Here is a 19,471-nt window from a genome sequence, read left to right as displayed (position 1 = left end):
AGACATTTTTGCTTATCGCTTTGAATTGTGGCTGTGTCGCTCGCAGCTGTTCCGAGTCTGTGCCCAGCCCGCGATCAGGTTCAGAGCAATTGGGCGCTGCAGCGTTCGGAAAGGATAAGTTGAACAACCGCCCGGTCTCCTCGCCGTCAGTGGCCGCGTCATTGCCGTCGTCATTGTGCAGCAAACGGACGTACCCAGGAACTACACTGTTGGAAGCCGCCGAAGTATCTAGAGCAGCAGAGTTCTACATCATCAGCATCGACATCTCTAACAACCTGACCGCCAACACTTTCATCATCATCATCATCGTCGTCCTCGTCTCTTCAGACATAGCCACCATCGTTGCCACCGCAGACGTCGTAGCCGCTGCAGACGCCGTAGCCACCGCTACCACAGCGGACAATTAGGTCATTTACTAAATTACTATTTACTGCTATACTACATTTACTACTATTTGCAAAATTAAGTGATTTCGTGCATACATTGTTACAACAAATTAATTTAAATATTGTAAATAAAAAAAAAAAAACGGAAATCAATAAAATTAAAGCCGCTGCAAGAGACGGCGTTGAGGTGTTTCAAGTCGCAAGTTCTCTGTTTTCCCGGTGTTTTTGGTCTGCGCTGGAGAGCGTCCGCTTCGGTCGTCGTTTTCTTTTTTCTCGTTTCGTGCGTGCATTTGTGGGTACGGCCTGCCGTGTCGGTGTAAATTTCACCGCGTTTCAGTATAAACTCACCGCGTCTGCATCACAATCTCGTACTTCTCGGTAGGAAAATGTCGTTTGACAATAAAGACGCGGCAGGCCCATCGGACCCACAAGTGACCGCCCTCGCCGTACGCGTTCCTCCGTTTTGGCGTCGGAACCCCGAGCTGTGGTTCGTGCATTTGGAAGCACAGTTCCAAATGTCCGGTATCACATCGGACGCGACCCGTTTCAACTACGCGGTGGTCGGCCTGGACGAAGAGTCCATACTTCTGGTGTCCGACGTGGTGAAGTCGGCATCGTACGCTCAGCTCAAGAGCGAGTTGATCAGGCGCCTGTCGGCAAGCGAGTCGGCAAAATTAGACCACTTGCTGGCAGGTTTAACGTTGGGTGATCGAACTCCCAGCCAGTTGCTTCGTGAAATGAGGCAATTGGGTGGGAGCAAGATCGGCGACGACCTGATCAAGTCGCTCTGGCTGCGTCGTCTCCCGGAGGGCACCCAGGCGATCCTAGCTTGCGTCTCCGGTTCCTTGGAGGAACTAGCAGCAACGGCCGATCAAGTACAGGAGGTGTACGTTCGCTCAACCATAGCGGCCGTTCAACCACCGTCGGATGAGGTCGGCGACTTACGGCGCGAGATCGCGGCCTTAACTGCCAGCGTGGCCGAGATGCGGGCGACGTTGGACGCTCAGCGTTCGAGTGCCAGGCCGCGAGCTCGCTCACGGTCTGCCACACGAAAAGGGCGTTCGGGTAGCAGGTCGTCAAGACAGCCTGCGGACCAGGGTATTTGCTGGTATCATCGTAACTTCGGAGATAAAGCGACAAGATGTACGCTACCTTGCAAATTCGCGCCTACCACAAAAAACTAGGTCCGCGGGGGGTCTTGGCGACGGCCACCCAGAGCGCAGCGCCACGTCGCCTAACTATTTTCGACCCCCTCAGCAGGCGCAACTACCTCGTCGACACGGGTGCGGAGGTTTCGGTTCTTCCCGTACCCCAGCATCATCGACTATATCCACAACCCCTCAAACTGGCGGCAGCAAATTCATCCCGCATCAATACATACGGGTACAGGCAAGTGGACGTGAGTCTTGGCTTGCGTAGGACGTTTCCGTGGCGTTTCATCCTGGCGGATGTCAGCTTCCCCATATTAGGCGCAGACTTCTTGTGTCACTATGGGTTGCTGGTGGACTTGCAAAATAAGTCCCTTATAGACCCCACAACCAAACTAAATTCGTCGGGCCAAATGGTATCTCACGCTGACAATAACCTTTCCGTTCTTTTGGAAGACATCTCCGACTCTCGTGTTCGGACACTCCTCCAAAAGTTCAGCCAGATAACTACCGAGTGTAGTCTCTCGAAACCAGTAAAGCACAATGTGCAGCACCACATAAATACTACTGGTTCCCCGATTTTCTCAAAGGTGCGTCCTCTACCACCCCAGAAACTGGCTATCGCGCGGAAAGAATTTGAACAACTTGTTCAACAGGGTATCTGCAGGCCCTCAAACAGCTGTTGGTCTTCCCCTTTACATATGGTCCCTAAGCCAAATGGCGAATGGCGTCCCTGTGGGGATTACAGAAGGCTAAACGCACAGACTGTTCCTGACCGATATCCAATTCCACTCATCCACGACTTTGCGCATCACCTCGCGAATTGCCGCATCTTTTCGACCTTGGACTTAGCCAAGGCATACCACCAAATCCCAGTAGCTCCTGAAGACATTCCAAAGACGGCAATATGCACACCCTTTGGACTCTTCGAGTTCACCCGAATGACTTTCGGATTGTGCAATGCGGCGCAAACCTTTCAAAGGTTCATTCACTCAGTCCTGCGAAACCTCGATTTCTGTTTCGTCTATTTGGATGATGTTTTGGTCGCTTCTTCTACTGAGTCTGAGCACTTAGCCCATCTCGAGTGCATTTTTCAACGTCTCCTTGAGGCCGGTTTAGTCTTAAACGTTGAGAAGTGCAAATTCCTTCAAAAACAGGTGAGATTCCTCGGCCACTCCATTTCCTCTGAAGGAATACAGCCCGACCCAGACAAGGTGCAAGCAATAACAAGCTTCCCGCGTCCAAAAACAGTGAGGGAGTTGAGGAGGTTCTTGGGCATGCTAAACTTTTACCGTCGTTTCCTGCCCAAGGCCGCCCATCACCAGTCCGTTTTGAACGCGTACTTGTCTGGCCCCAAAACAAAAGACACACGAGAGATTGTGTGGTCTGAAGAGGCTGTCTGCGCGTTCAATAAATCCAGACAGCAACTGGCTGATGCTACACTTTTGGCATTTCCTCATCAAGATGCACCCCTAGCCGTTTTTGTTGATGCCTCTGACATCGCAGTAGGTGCTGCCCTTCACCAAAAGGTGGACCAAGTTTGGCAGCCGTTGAGCTTCTTCTCGAAGCAGTTGAATTCCGCTCAACGGAACTACAGCACCTACGATCGCGAACTGCTCGCCGCATACCTGTCCATTAAATACTTCCGTTTCTCCCTAGAAGGCAGGCCGTTCACAGTGTTCACGGACCATAAGCCTCTCACGTTCGCTTTGAAACAGAAGCCCGACAAAGCGTCCCCTCGTCAGCTTCGACACCTGAGCTTCATAAGCCAGTTCACGTCAGACATCCAGCACGTGTCCGGGAAGGACAACATTGTTGCTGACGCTTTGTCTCGTGTCTCCGAAGTTAACATCCCCGCCTCACTCGATTTCTCGGCTATTGCCAAGGCGCAAGTGGATGACGCAGCACTTCAGAGCCTCAAGTCCAACCCCAAATACAAATTTCGGGAGTTGCCCATCTTCGGCTCAAACCTCTCGCTCTGCTGCGAAGACTCGGAAAAGGGACCTCGGCCATACATTCCGGCCACATTTCGCAAGGAAGTGTTCCACGCAGTTCACGACTTGGCGCATCCCGGCATCAGGACAACAAACCGGTTAGTCACCGGAAAATACTTCTGGCCCTCCATGAACAAGGATATCAATTCCTGGGCCAGAGAGTGCATCGCATGCCAGAAGTGTAAAGTCTCCAGGCATGTAAGGAAAGAAGTGGGCTCATTCCCCCGCACTACCAAGCGTTTCCACACAATACACCTCGACATAATAGGGCCTTTGCGAGACTCGCACGGTTACAAGTATTGCCTCACAATCATCGACAGGTTCACGCGGTGGCCTGAGGCAATACCTCTGAAAGACATTACGGCGCAATCTTGTGCCGAAGCCCTCTGCCGAGAGTGGATACCTCGCTTTGGCGTCCCTGCAGTGATCATCACTGACCAGGGAATGCAATTTGAGTCCACCCTTTTCTCCGAGTTAGGCAAACTCCTGGGTTTTAAACGCCAGCGGACTACTGCATACCACCCGCAGTCCAATGGGATGCTAGAACGTTGGCACCGGACGCTGAAAGCCGCCATTATGGCACGCGACGACCCGTCCTGGACTCAAGTCTTGCCTCTCGTCCTACTCGGCCTTCGAACAACCCGCCGAGAGGAATTTGCTGCCAGCCCCGCGGAGCTGGTTTACGGGGAGAACCCAAGACTCCCAAGCGATCCGGTCTTCGACAAGAGATCGGGTCTCACGGAGTCGGGGTTGGTGCGTCTGCTGAGGGACAATCTCCGACGCATCAAAGCGCCACCGCCCACTCGACACTCGTCCATACCTGCTTGTTCGCCCAAGGAACTGGACACGTGCACGCACGTGCTGATCAGGACGGATGCCGTCCGGAAGCCGCTGCAGCCTCCATATGAGGGCCCGTACCGCGTTCTCGAGAGGGGAGAACATTTCTTCCAGCTCGAGATCGGTGGTCACAAAAAGGCGGTCTCTTTGGCCAGGCTGAAACCCGTGTGCGCCCCGAAGCAACGTCGTGTCCGCTTTGTGGATTAACGGCGAACGAAGTTCGGGGATCCGTCGCCGAAACCCCCTAGGTTTCGTCTGGGGGCGGAGTGATGTGGCGCGGCAGGATCTGCAGCATTCGAAATTTATTTCGGATGTTGCGGATGCGGACGGGTAGATGGCACTGAACGTGGAAACTCTCCACTCACGCGTTTTCAGAACGCACCGGGTAAGTGGAGAGCCAGCGGTAAAAAAGTGCCGTTGGTTGGGACAGTAAGGACCGCATGGAAATAAGTCGGTCTCTTCTGTTCCCAACCGCGACACGGAACACTTCAGCGCGATCATTAAAAAAATATTGTAATCAAAAAAGGCTCCATCGGTCAGTCTCCTACAAGTGCGGAAAAAGACTATTACTAAAGTTGTTCGTTATTTTCTTATACCGTTTTTGATATTAAGACTGAATGTACAGAGACTGAATTGGAAGTGTTATTTCATTGATTTGATATTATATCTAGTCATAAATATGTGGACATTTAAAATTTTTATTACTAAATCCTTCTTCAGAATCGTGAGGACTATCCCTTTTTTCCACTCTCTGAGGAAGATTTCAGATTCCCAGGATTTTCGAATAAGTAGAAGTAGTAGCTCTACGAAAACTAGAGGGGTTGTGGGAAACAGTTTCGCAGAAAGACTATCACAGCGGCTTTATTTTGAGAATAAAAGGCTAACGATTGGCAGAAAAAGAATTTGAGAATTGAAGATCGTCAAAACGAAGTTTGAGCAAATAATATGTAAGGCCGTTTCTAGGTTTTCAGAAAGTCTACAGTCTCAGACGATTTTGAAAACATCTCATTCATACACAATTGATTTTAGTGCGTTTCTACGAATGTTTTATTTTGAGAAACTAGTTAAGTACATATTTTGCATTGAAGTGCCGATTTTTGATTATCTTATAACCGGGCAAAGCCTATATGTCTTCTGTGAACTTAAGAAGCTTGAACACGATTCAAGATCGAAGCAGTCTTGGCAAGTCATCTTCACCATATCAATTACAACATTTCTATACTTCGAATGTTCATCTTTCCGTACAATTGACTTGAACTAGCGAAATGTTTTCTATTCTCTCTTGTGTTTATACTCATAATAATACTATTGTTTGTTGATCTGATATTACATTCCTTCTAACATTCGATTAGCTTCCCAGAAACGCATTTTAACTTAGAGCGACAACGCAGTAGATGTTTTTTATCTATTCTTGGAACAGATAAAACGTAAACAACTGTACTTATTCATCTACCTCACATCTTTGACGCTCTTTCACACGAATCTGAGCGATGATTAGATATAGGTACAAACAGCATAATGATCATATCTGCGATAGTAACAAGATACATATGTGCATCCTAATAGAATGCATTTTCAGTAATATTATTCGAAAAAAGCTAGAGTTTGTGAGATATATGAACGAACATTGGTTCCTATGTATCCGGAATATTTTGAAATCTGACGAGAAAACATACTACATATACGAAGAGCATTTACATGAAACCCCTGAATACCTAATAATAATAATAACTTGTTCGGCGCATAGGCCTACGCACTGTGATCGGAAGACGGAAGTGGCGGGGGATAGATCACATTTTAAGGAGGGGCGGCAATTGCATTGCGGGCTACGCCAGGCAGTGGAAATCCACTTTCCCAAGATGGTCAACAAGTAGGTCGTCCCAAGGGCACTTGGCGCAGAACAGTAGAGGAGTGCGAGCGTCTCGGAAAGTCATTAGGGGAACTGATGCGCATTTTAAGAAACCGCGAACGATGGTTGTGGATAAAATCCAGCTTGAAAGGTTACGGTGGGCGGATCATTTACTTCGTATGGGCGAGGATGATTCAGTCCGGAAAGCCGCTCCTCTGACATCTAGTACGTCATGGATACTCATAGTCATACTACAAACTTTGTTCTCATAAATTTCCTCTAGTATTGTGTTACATGCATCCTGTGCATTTGAACACGATTCGATTAGTATCCCCAATCGTTTTGACCGTTTTAAAAGAATCCAGAGATGCTTAGTGGGGTTAAGTTTAGGTATTGAAGAGGCCAGTTTAACGTTTTTATTCCGCACGCCTGGAGCCATTTGGCGGTCAATTCTGCTGTGCGCTGCGGATCATTATCAATGTACAAAGCATTTCCCCCTCAAATCTTCCATGGTGCCAACTAAATGATCTTGTAGAACCCTAATATAAGAGTCCGCCGTTATACAGTTCCATACTATAATTGAGCCTCATGCAAACTTTGGTGTGGGCTCTACATGACATGGTTGTATTGTGTATCCCTTCATAATTCCTCGGCATCCACCGGCGGCCGTCCGACCCAAATCACTTTATTTTGGCCCCATCTGTAGTTCGTTTCAGCCCAGGTTTTATATTTTTTTTGCGAACGATAATTGCAATTTCTGGTGTCTCTCTGTTAGCAAGGATTTTCTTTAACTTTTGCGCACCCTCAAGGTGGGTTTCAGAGAATATTTCCAGTTTGTCATTGTGTTGAAAGCTGTGGCATATTTCTACTGCTTTTCCGTATTTATCGCTTCTTATGCCTGTTCCAAGCTCCTGCCCCTGAACTTGGCTAAGAATCCGCTTGCAGTTTGCGCTATATTTTTCAGCCAGAGATTCCAATCTTTATTGAAATCTGCCAGTGCGTTTCACCACTACCCAGCATATTCTCAGTTTCCTTGCGAATGTTGTAAGTTAAGGCCTTGCTTTCTTATTCAGTGGCTACCGATGATAACAAGCACCTTAATAATTAGTTTTGAATTTCTTTAATATTTTTAATTTGACACTGTTCACAAAGCGAACACAACTGTCAACCACTCGTCTTTACTCTATGTGAGAAACGCACAAAATTGATCTCGCGATTATTTCTCATTCAATCCAAAATTACCATTAGTTCTGATGGAAGTCAGGAATATGTTGAAAATGGAAGTTCAAATCATAAGCAATAAAACTATGAAATGCTATTTCTAGATTTATACACATTGAAGCTCCAACATTAGATAAAAATCGTAACTAATTCGAGCATGATCAATTTGGTGAGTGACTGTATATTGGCTGACATTGCTTAACCGATTGTTGTTTTTTCGGTCCCTCCACGAAGAATGCCTACTTAACTAATGAAACATTTAAACGACTTCAAAGCAACATTCGGAAACATTCACACGATCTTGCTTTTGGTTCATTGGCAGTAACTGAGACATCCAACTCGCATAAAGTTCATATCGAATATATCGCAAATATTCTGTTGAAATCTGTACGATGTTTGCCATCTAATAAATTGTCACGTTATGGTCACTCAAATGGTGAGGCTACTTTTTTCCATGTATTTTGCAATTGTGCACGTCCCATAAGTTCCGCGTAGTCGGTGTTCAAGTTTAGCTAATTAACACATTCAATATGTTCGTAAGGACATAGAAATCAACATTTTTCCTTTCTATTTCTATTCATTTCGCCAAAAAGTCTGGAGGAACTAATCAACGAATTGCCATGATATTTTCACAGTATTCAGATTCAGATTCCTATCAGAATCGATCAATCAATGTCACCAAATACTTGAAGATTATGTGAATTTATTTTATTATAATTTAGGTTTCAGTTAAAGCTTTACGAAAATAATTTAGCCTGAGAATAGTACATTCTCTCTCTTTAACTAAAGATTAAAACTTAAATATTTTTCCAATCAGTGAGGTGTATCTGAAGAGGCTTTTTAATAAGGTTTGATCTAGCAAAGAAAATTGAAAAAAACAATGTCATTATTTATACTTACGCATTTTGGCAAAAAGAACTCAGCAATGATTTCTACAACATCCGATCCCCTTACTTTTCCAATAAATTTATGTCGAGGAACAATTGAATTCGCTTGAGCAATCGATTGCTTAATTTCCTCAGGAGTTCGAGGCGAATTGGGATACTGCTTCTTGACTTCTTTCATAGCTTTCAATTCCCTCGGATTAATTTCTTCAATTAGCTTCTTGCTTTTAGCGTTACCCGTTGTCAACTCTTCAATCATTCTCTTCTGTGTTGCGTTTGGATTCTTATAGCTATCATATACAGTTTTAACATCACGATTTTGCACACGATGGGGAACCAGTTGTCCTATAAATTTACGATTTCTCAATACTATCCAATTATCAGCTTTAATTTGTATATTATATTTTTCGCTAAGGCCTTCGAGAATAACAGCTACTAGAAAATCACGAAAGAAAATTTCTACTTCGCATTTTCTAAAGAATTCCGGATTTATTGCAATATCGCAGGCATCGGCTGGATTTCCTGATTTATCTTTTGTAGTTCGAGGTTCGCTAATACTCATGGGAATACGATATGAACTTGGCTCGTCAGAATTAAGTATTTTATTTAATTCATCTTCGGTGATGTTTTCAGGGGATGGTATCGCATCGGTTTGGCAAATATTGATGAAGAACTTCTCGTTTGTATTCACTTTGAAACATTTGATACAGAGACCTGAAAAAGGGGATGGAATTATTTAGACGTTTTGAATACTTATCTTCAATACAATTTTTGTCAACAAAAATAATATGATATTTAGTTAAAAACGAGTTACATTAAGACTGTGATTGATTATCACAGCTGTCTTTAGTTTTCGTCCTCAAGCCACTGTATATCCCTTGCATCATTCTTGCATTTGGTCTTGAGGTACGACCGCATCTACGTTACGCGAACCGACGCGGCCACAAGCTGCACTGCCTGTTAAAATATTTTTATATGATTCAGCTGAGCGACAGAACACGGCCGATGTGGAGAGGCACATATTCCCGTTTTTTTATCCACGGACCCTTTTTTCGGACTTAACTCCCAAGTAAAATCAAGAGGCGACAAAGACGGCCACCTGGGCTGCTAAGCTCAAAAAGGAGGTCCTTAGACCAAAAAATGGGAAATTTCATTCACTTGATGTCAGACCGAACCAAATGGAAGAGACCACTCAATCCCTAAACAAAAAATGTCTAGCTCCGGCCAAGCTTTGGTCCGAAGTATGGATGGATTTACATTTAATATCATTCGCGCTCACATTGTGTTTTGTGAATTATATCAAAGAGCATTAGACACCCGCCTTGTTACAATTGATGAAGGGAACAAGTGGTTCCCGAAATATCGGTATTTGTAAGAAGAAATATCTAGACCAGTGAAAAAGAAACAACACGTTTTTTATTATTTCAAATAATTGATCGCTGGAAACACCGCATAATTACACTCAAATTGAACTCACTCTGCTCCTACGGCAGAGAATAAGCAGCGTTTGATGAGACGCCGCTGTCCTGATACAAAAGCGTAATTCGTTTTGGTCGCCTCTTGACCAGAACATAAATTCCCTAGACATGTGTTAAGCACTCAATAAATTTCGACCCTTCTTCTTTATATAGTTTTACCCTTAGGTTTTCACCAGGTGAGTTTTCCCTCTTTGCTTGCATATTTTGGCTTCAACGTTTTCAATATTTGGTGGTAGCTCGCATGAGCTTTCGCGAGCTACTGATGACAATTTTAATTTTTTCTTTGCTGGATGAGCTCTTTACTGAAATTACTTTGAAAGTGTTCTACCCATCGAATAGGCATTCCCTTCCATGCAGCAGGCAATCCTTTTTTCGTTGACAACTCAATGCCTCAATTTGGGCCAGACGCGCGTAAATACAGGATTTACTAGCCTAAAGGGAACTAGTCTTGGTATACCCTACAGTTCGGATTAACCCAGTTTCAGAGGGAAAGGTACTTCCTTCCTTTACGATTGCGCAATTCTAGGCAGGCTGTGAATAATAATAGTAATCGTTGGCACAACAATCCATAATGAATCAGGGCCTTGAAGTGTTTAGAGCACTTCATTTAAGACCGAAACGGTACACTATAAGTACACTGTAGAAGGGAATGTGGTCCGCATTGCGCTCGCCCGAGATTATTACCTAGATTTGACTCAGGTACTCATTCAGAGCTGAGTCGGCTGGTGTTCGACATCCAGTCACGATAACAAATCCCTCTGTCACCAGTAAGATTTGAATCGCGACCTTCCGTTGTGGCAGCCAAGCGCTCAAACCACTTGAGCTATCCGGCTATGAGTACTAGGTAAAAAATTGGTAGGGCGTAGGAGCTGCTATCCTTCGTGAACGCTACGAGTTGACTTTGAAGATCTGATTCTGCTTTCCTTGTCCGGCCCACCAAATTCACGGTCTTAGGAATGAATTTTTGGTATCAAAACGGCGGAACACAGCGCTAATTAGGTCGCTCGGAGTGACTAATAATACCTACCTACCAACGGACTCAGTTTCTTTTTCCTTATTGCCGTGCTTTCTCGCCAGTCAGATGATGTCTTACCATTAATTTCATTCAGGACGGACCAGGGCGCTCCCCACGTTGGTTGAATGGTAGCTTGATTCGCAAGATATCAACGGCCGAAGCGGACGAGTGCTAAATTTGCTTTCAGTAGCGGTGAGAAAATGAGACCGTCTTATGAGAATATAGTCAATTAACGTCCCACTATAAAATATAGAAAGAAAGACAACCGTTTGATGCGCACGATCGATGTAACTCCATATGGATCCTCACTTCGGATGTGATCCAGGCGTGTCACGCTTTTAATCCAACGCAACATCTTCGTTTCCATTACCGGAAGACGCCGTTCATTGTCTTTTATACTCGGCCAACACTCAAAACCATAAAGAGCAACAGGTCGAACGACATTGCGATAAATTTTAGATTTGAGACATTCGTTGATACGTCGATCACAAAGAACGCCTGCATAAAGCAATGTATAGGGCGCTGGACGTTGGATGTTTCATGTGACAGTGTCCATAACAGAAACAAAGAGGAATGGTGAGAGGGCGCTTCCTTAATGAACACCAATATTACCATTAAGGGGGTCATCCCGTGTGAAGGCCGTTTTTTTGCCGTTTTTTGAAAAATTATTTTGAAGGACTGGATAAAGATAGAAAGGTGATTTTTTCACCATATGTTTATTGATATCTCTAGTATATGTGATAAATTTTTCAGCTTGACACCGTAGCTAGTTTTCGGAACACGTGTCAATTTATGCACCCATCTCCAAAAAAAGGTATTTTTCTGCTGCCACGCTGGAGGGCGCTGTGTTTATCTGAGAGAAAAAAACTAAACGGCATTTTAATGTGGACAATATTCCACGGTCCGCAAACTAGGATAATTAGAAAATATTGAAAGGTAAATTTTTGGTGGGCTTTTAAACTTAATATTTTGGATTTTGGTGTTTTTTTACGGCTTTTTTTAAGAATAAAAAAAAAACTACCTGTCCGATTGCAATTATCCTAGTTTGCGGACCGTAGAAATATGTATTAAAGAAGTCGTGAAAATTTCAAAGAATTTGGTTGAACAGATTTTGAGCTACGGTGGCAGCCGATTTTCAAGATGCAGTTTCGAGAAAAACGCATTTGAAAATTTGAATGTGATTATCAACAGTAAAATTTTAACTCATCATTAATCTGTTATACCTGGTCCATAGAGAGCACCCTCCGTTTCTTCAAAAAAGTCTCGTAAGGCCGATTGTTGCTCTCTGGTTTAAATTCTGACTCTTTTAGCGAGGTCAGTCGATCGTCGTTCGGACCGCCAAATTCGCGCTTCATTACGGCGGTCGACATAAACCTGACATATGTGACCAACTTGACATCCCATTGTCACTAGGATTTTGAAAATGCCATTGAATCCTTCATTGAAAATAATTACAGCCAGAAAAGTGGCTATTTCTACTACTTTGGCCCCAGAATGAAGGTGTTTAGGAGCGAAAGTCCAGATCAATGCATTCGACGACTCATTGTTATTCTGGGTCTCTGCTCCTAAACATCTGTTCAAGAGATCATCTCGTGACACATCTTCGTAGATTGGTTTGATGACTGTTTGAACTTCTTCAGTCAAAGGTACCTTCTCGTGGTGGAAAGTTCTCCTTAAGCTTGCGCTTTGCGCCATTTGCACCAACTGTCCTCGCCTGCTGGACAATTTTGATGCTGAGGATTTTCGTCTGTAAAACATTTATGGAAGAAAGTTGCCCAAATTTCTTGCGTCATTCCTTCTATCGAATTTGCGTGTCGACGAATAGCTAGCCCAACAAATGTAGTGAGGTCGTTAACAACCTTACCAGTAAGTTTTACAGCCCATTTTCCACCAATGCCTTTGTGATTCTTCTTTGCGTTTCTAAGCCGCGTTCCCATTCTTTTCTCGACATGTCCTACGCATTCCTTTTTTACTGCTACGTATATTTTATTATTTGCAGAAATTTGCAGAAATACCGGAGAAAACTCCAGCAAAATTCAATATACAATATACAAAACTTGTCGCAATTGGAACATCCATGTTCATGCTTGCTAAAAGTTTCTTTGCTGATGTTGATGCGAAGTCCTTTTTCTTCTCTGATAATTATCGATTCCCATGAAATACTCGTTTTTTAGTGCGAGCATGACGTTGAACACTAAAGCGATCTCCCTTCGTACGATCCATTTAAAAAAATCACTGAACACCCAAACAGCACAATACTTACAATAAAATATAACTGAGTATAGCTTGAAAGCCTTTTAGTGCTCACTCTAGACTGGATTATCCTTTTTATTCTAAACGGCAAATAAGTTTAGACAATTGATTGGTTTTCCATCTTTTTATATTTATACCTGTGTTCAAATTTATAAGGCTCAGATAAAAAACCAACAGGTAAAAAAAGATTCGATGCTTTTTCTCATCGAGTACTCTAGTCGCGGCTGCAAACTCCTTACTTGTTTAACCCTGTAATTTCTGAAGGACTCAGAATATCGGAAAATCCCTTTGCCCACATATTCTCCACTATATATAGATACAATTCATGCAAAAAAAAAATCGATTTCTCCAACCCGACACACGGGATGACCCCCTTAAGATCACCGGTAATGACAATGTAGTCATCGACAGGCACCCTGCAGATCTTTGTATCGAATAGTTGCCAGAAAGGTTTTTTCTCGGTATCGGGTCGATATGTCTATGGTACGTACGTAAAGAAACTAATCATGAGGTCAGCTAAGGAAATAGTGAGTCATCAACCGATGATGGCGTCACAGAAACTCTCAGAAATGGCAAATGTCGACACCATATCAAATGCGTGAGTTACCAATGTAGGAGTTTATAGCTATTTTTAGCACGTTCCGTTCTATGTCACAACTGTCGGCACCACACTATTTTCTTTCAGAGTAGGAATATTGATGCGCCCCTTCCGAGGAGCCCTTACAAATTCTTCCGTCTTACCGGAAAGGGTATCGATATTTAGTATGCGGACTACTTGGGTTAAGAGCCTTTGCTCGTCCATTGGAATGGACGCCCTGGTATTTTCCGAGGCATTATATTTCCCGAAAATCGTGGAGATGAGTTGATGTAATTTAGGAGCTATACTTCGGATAAGTGATTAGGTGATTAGGTCACATATCTCTTGATTGCAACATTGAATGAATTTCTTTGGATGGCCTATGGTAGGACCTGTCCCCGAGAAATATCAGGTAAGATCAAACATAGGGAAGTGATCCCAATTATATTTATCGCTTTCCCTAGCCTCGTCAACTTATTTTTATTTTAAACGACCGATCCCCATGAAACAGGCACAATCACTGTCAATGACAGTGATCTGCCCAGAACTGAGCGATTTAAATACCTCAGGTCAATGCTATCAGCCAATGGAGAACTGGGTTATTATATTGCTTCACGCATTAACACAACCTGGATGAAGTCGCGTTCCACAACTGATGTTCTTTGTGATCTCTAAGTCTAAAATTTCGTCCATCCTGTCGCCCTTTATGATTCTGAGTGTTGGCCGACTGTAAAAGGCAATGAACGGCGTCTTGCGGTAATGGAGACGAAGATGTTGGGTTGGACTAGTGGCGTGACACGTTTTGATCACATTCGAAATGAGGATATCCGCGATCGTTATCGTTATCGTAATTCGTACTAACGAGAATTCACTTGCCAAGATTGGCCAGAACAACGAAGTCGATGGTAAACGACCAAAAGACAGCCCGAAACAGCGGTGTCTTGATACGCTGGATATGGATTTAAAAACCTCGAGATTGCACCCAGATGAGGCATTCGATAGAGCCAAATGGTGAAACCGATCATGACGAGCTGACCCCGCTTGTGAACGGGACAAAGGTTAAAGAAAAAGAAAGGCGTTAGTGAATGGACGAAACGGTAGGAAAGTCCCAGGAGTCCATATCCGCTAGAATGTATTTCAATATTGTTATTGGACCACTGATATAAGGATCATTCATGCCAATAGATCAATGAATGCCATATATTGCGTTCATATGAAATCACCTTTCCAGTCAAAGGTAAAGAAGGGACAAAAAAGAGAACCTGATTAAATGGAAAAATACCTGTTATCATCATATACGGCTGTATCGCCTGCAAACTCTACAAAATACAAATGCATTTATATCATATTTTTCTGACACCCAGCATCATTACATTAACAGCTATTACGCGGTGAATCAGATTTGGTATAAAAAGTGAAACTCCGAAAAAAAACACTCATTAGATAGGACTGAACGCATCACAAATTTATCGCTACAATAATGACCTCCTAAAATATTACGTCACAGGACAAAAAAAGATTAAATATTTTCCAAAAATAATTTCTAAACTGGCTAGAATTTCGCAATGCATGTCAATCGATAGACCACGAGTATTGCAATTAATAACAGTGGCGGTAGAATTAGCAAGTTTTTTTGACACATTATAGTAGAAATATAATTGGATACCCAAGACAAATTACCAGCGTTTATTTAATGACACGAATAATTGTTTTAAGACTAGAACCTATGTCCAAATACCACGAGAGAACGTTGCAGAAATTTATGTTCAAATTCCATCTGAGAACGTATTACAGCAATTAATTACGACCATATTACAACACTTGGTTATAACTAGCGAGCATGACTCTCTGCGTCTGATAGTATTGGAAGAGCAATATTTTCATATTTTGAAAAAACAATAATTGAATATCCGGTTTACCTTGGCTGACGATATTAAAGGTTATTTAGTTATTATCTGGTATTTACTTATTTAACACTGCGTTTGCATAGAATGTTTTTCAAATATAATTTGAGGGGATGAGTAGTCCCAAATATTATGATTTCTAAAACCAAAAAAAAAACCTTCATGCAAAAGAATGATTATATGACATATTGTGACTGGTAGGTGTTAATTATATTATTCCATTTGAATAATCTACATTCATGAATCACTCTTTAGCTAATTATCTTTATAGAAATCTATGAGGAAAGGCAGGGACAAAATTATGTAGTTAAACGGAAGGAGGTTTCTTATGGGCTCCGTATTTATGCTCATTCCTCCGAAACTTCATAAGGTTCCACTTCGATCTACTAAAAATTCAGATAACCCAAGGTTATGCAGAGTTTCCTAGCTTTGATGCTCCTATGTAGCAAGATATTTCCAGGCTTTGTGACCTTTCCGGTTGTCATATACTAGAATGAACCGAATGAGAGACATTTTATGAACATAAGTAACGCTAGGATAAACCGTGCTAATGCCACAAATCTCATGGTGGTTATACAGGAAAAAGGAAGTAGGAATCCGGTGGGTATTAAATTTTAGAGCCAACTCACGTACTTTACGAAAAGTATAACTTCTTTATTTTACAGTTACAAATTTTTTTGAGACCGACCAAGAACTGTTTGCCTCATTGCCAGTTGCTTGGTTCTAGCTACAGCTGAACATTCGTAAAGGTAGTTCACAAGGGATTTACCATCTTTACGACAAATCTGATGACATGGTTCTTTAGTCGGCAGATGCAGATCTATCATGCCAAATATTTCTTAATTTACCACATATATATGGCTCCCCACCAAAGCTAGCAGGACCAAATCTGCGTCCCCAGGAGCAGTTGAACCACATTTGGCCAGTTCTTCAGCCCACCCATTTCTCTCAACCCAAAAGTCTTCAGCAACCTATTTAGACTGGTCAATTTATCCCTGCACTGACTCACCAGATGTCACTGTCAACTCTAAAGGTTTGATGGCGGCTTTATTGTCAGTGAAAAAACCTGTGTTTCTCTTCCTCTCATCCACGGACAAGCCTTCCTTAGTGGCAGGATGAAAAGTCAAAGTATCAAGAAGTGAGTAGACAGAGGGAAGTAATGCGGCGTGAGAATGCCAGTGAGATTCCAAAAACGATAGAGGAGAGGATCTGAGAAGATGAAAAATGGCAGGGGAAAGCTACAAAGTTGCGTAAGGGTGCCAAACAAGATATTAGAAAACTGCAAGAAGTGATCAGACAGCAAGTAACTAAAGAGCAGGAGTAAAAAAAAAACAACTCCACATCAATCAATATTTTCGCAATGCAATTGTCGCCCCTCCTTAATGTGTGACATATCCACTGTCACTTCCGATCACATCGCAAACGAGTGCAAAGCCTGTGCGCCGCCAAAATTTTTCGTTTAAAATAGTATCAGACCAGCGTACTCCGATGATACGATGCTGGCAGGTATTAACGAAAGCTTGGAGCTTTTGAGTAACAGTGGAGTTCACTTTCTATGTGCTATTCCCAAATAGCAACACAGGTAGGGCAGTGAAAGTGGATCTAGCTCTATTAATGGGTCGGGCAATATCTTTCTACATATACAAATTGATCGGCACCTTCGATGGTTTGCCCATTAATGCAGATAGGGAGGGTGCGATGACCCGTCAGACTGAGAACCTTGGTTTTTTTAGTGTTTATCTTCGGTCAACTCTACTTGCCTCTCTTTCCAAATCCAGAACCATTTGGCCGAGGTCCAGAGCAAACAGATGCCATCAGCGTAGTCGAGATGTTTGAGGAAAGATATCACCGTCTATTGAATTCCTCCACTTCCTTCGGAAAAGACAGCATGAATAAATAATATCGATGACAGGATGCAACCCTGGCAGACTCCGCTTTGCACTTCAAAATCCTCCGAGATTTTACCCCGTGATGCGTAGCACATGACATTTTGGGATACCATATGTCGCTCTGATTATAGCTATTAGTTTCTCCGGAAAGGCCCTCCTGCGTAGAGCATTCTAGATATACTCCCTCTTCACGCTGTCGAAAGCTTTCTCAAAATCGATGAAGAGCAGGTGCAGCGAAGGATGTTGGATGTTGATGTGGTCAATGGAGGAGGATCCAGAGCAGAACCCAGCCTACACTCTGTCGATCAACCTTTCGAGATGTTCTTTGATGAGTTTCAGGATTATTTTAGCTATTATCTTTGGGACATATTTCTGCGGGAAAATCGTTAAGCCCTTCGGCTTTATTCCATTTGAGTGCGATGATGGCCGAACAAATTTCTCTTCTGCTTGGAGGAATAGTCCGTATACGCATGTTACGGTGGCTAGCTATTTCATCCGCAAGTGGAGGAACCTCACCGGATGTAATACGTCTTCTTTTCACCTCTTTAGTGGTTCATCATTGTGGATGAGAAGTTGATCATTGACGTTTTCACAGGACCATCGAAAGATTTGCGACCACATGCAAGTTATTTCGTGATGCGGTATACAGTGTTTGCGATCTGTGACATTTTCCGCTTTTCTGACCAGTGCAATAGAAAATTCTCTGTTGTGACTCTGTTGGTAGCGGATTTCGAGCGCATCACGTTCACCATTATTCGCAGCGGTCATCGATCCGCTTTTATGACTCCGCAGTCAGCCAGATCTTATGACATCCATTCGGGGCGTGCCGACGTGCACATCCAGAAGACAACTGTTAAATCTACTGCTGATCGTGAAGTGGGCGATTTGATTGCTCGTATGACGTCGGTCAGTTGAAACCCAACTAACTTTATAGCACGCTTTGTGCTCGAACAATATACCACCAATGACGAGGCGGCGGAAGTTACAGAAATTCACGAACCTGCCACCATTACCGTTAAGGTCGCCAAGACCGTGCTTACTCATCGCATGCCCGGGCAAGTTGTTGTCAGATCCCACCTTTGCATTCAGATCACCCATCACGATTTAAAGAAGATTCCCCTGCTCCGCGTTTAGTTGCTTGTAGAAAACATCCTTCTTCATTACATCTTAAGTCTCCGTTGGTGCGTACCATTCTACAATTGTGATGCTCCTTAACCAAGACCGAAATCTCGCAGTTAGAAATTTTCCAGAGCGCGCGTCTTACGGTAACCGTCAGAAGCAACCCGACACCGGATTCGCGCCTGCTGCCACTTGGCTTTTCAGAGTACAAAAACACATTGTCGCTAGACGGAGAGGAGTACTCTTCAGACTCCAAGTTGGAGAAAGTGAGCATTCTGAGGACCCCCGCTACCGTTTTCGAGGAACGTGCGCATATTCCAGAAACCAATCATAGTCCGTTTCGTGAAGTTCTATCCGAGGCGTTGTGGATGTTTCGGTAGCAATAAAGTTTCAAAATTTGCAGGTTGCTAGCCCACAAATTTCTATCCCTTTTTAGTCGGTTTTTACGTAAATAGTCCTATCCATCAAAACTTAAAAACTTAACATAAATTAATTTGAGCAGATATCGGTATGAGTATATTCTGAGGCCTAGACACAATATAGGCGTAGCTTCATGTTTTTTTCAGATTTTCTGGTTGAGTAGTTTCTGAGAATAGGTTCATGATAGAAATGATCACTTTATAGCCTCTGACTCCGGCTTCGGAAAGTACTAATCGACACCTTTCATTACATCCTCTTGTATGTATATGGACCCCCCTTAAACTCAATGTAGAAGAGTGTAACTCATTGTACTCCCACAAAATTTCATGTCAATCGGTACAACCGTTTCTGAGAAAAATGCACGTGACAGACAGACAGACATCGACTCGATTTTAACAAAGTTTTGTGTTTACACAAAACCAATGGTACAATGGTTGCCGATACGCGATAAGGCATAAAAGAAAAAGATCTTCAAAATCAGTGGTGTAAAAATGAAG

At 43.1% G+C, this 19,471-nt stretch overlaps 1 protein-coding gene across 2 annotated transcripts in view; it reads right to left on the bottom strand.

The window, feature by feature from the left end:
• The window catches only part of LOC119658550 (PIH1 domain-containing protein 1), a 52,561-nt gene that overhangs the window by 1,949 nt on the left and 31,141 nt on the right, over positions 1-19,471 (bottom strand). For both annotated transcript variants that reach the window (XM_038066009.1, XM_038066010.1), the window contains one exon: positions 8,336-9,033. In XM_038066009.1, coding sequence (XP_037921937.1) covers positions 8,336-9,033 — 698 coding nt within the window. The remainder of the gene's footprint in view (positions 1-8,335; positions 9,034-19,471) is intronic.

This window comes from Hermetia illucens, chromosome 1, assembly GCF_905115235.1.
Source record: "Hermetia illucens chromosome 1, iHerIll2.2.curated.20191125, whole genome shotgun sequence".
NCBI classification, from domain to species: domain Eukaryota; kingdom Metazoa; phylum Arthropoda; class Insecta; order Diptera; family Stratiomyidae; genus Hermetia; species Hermetia illucens.
Note: the sequence above shows the minus strand (reverse complement) of the source record. Positions and strands in the feature narration are given on the sequence as shown.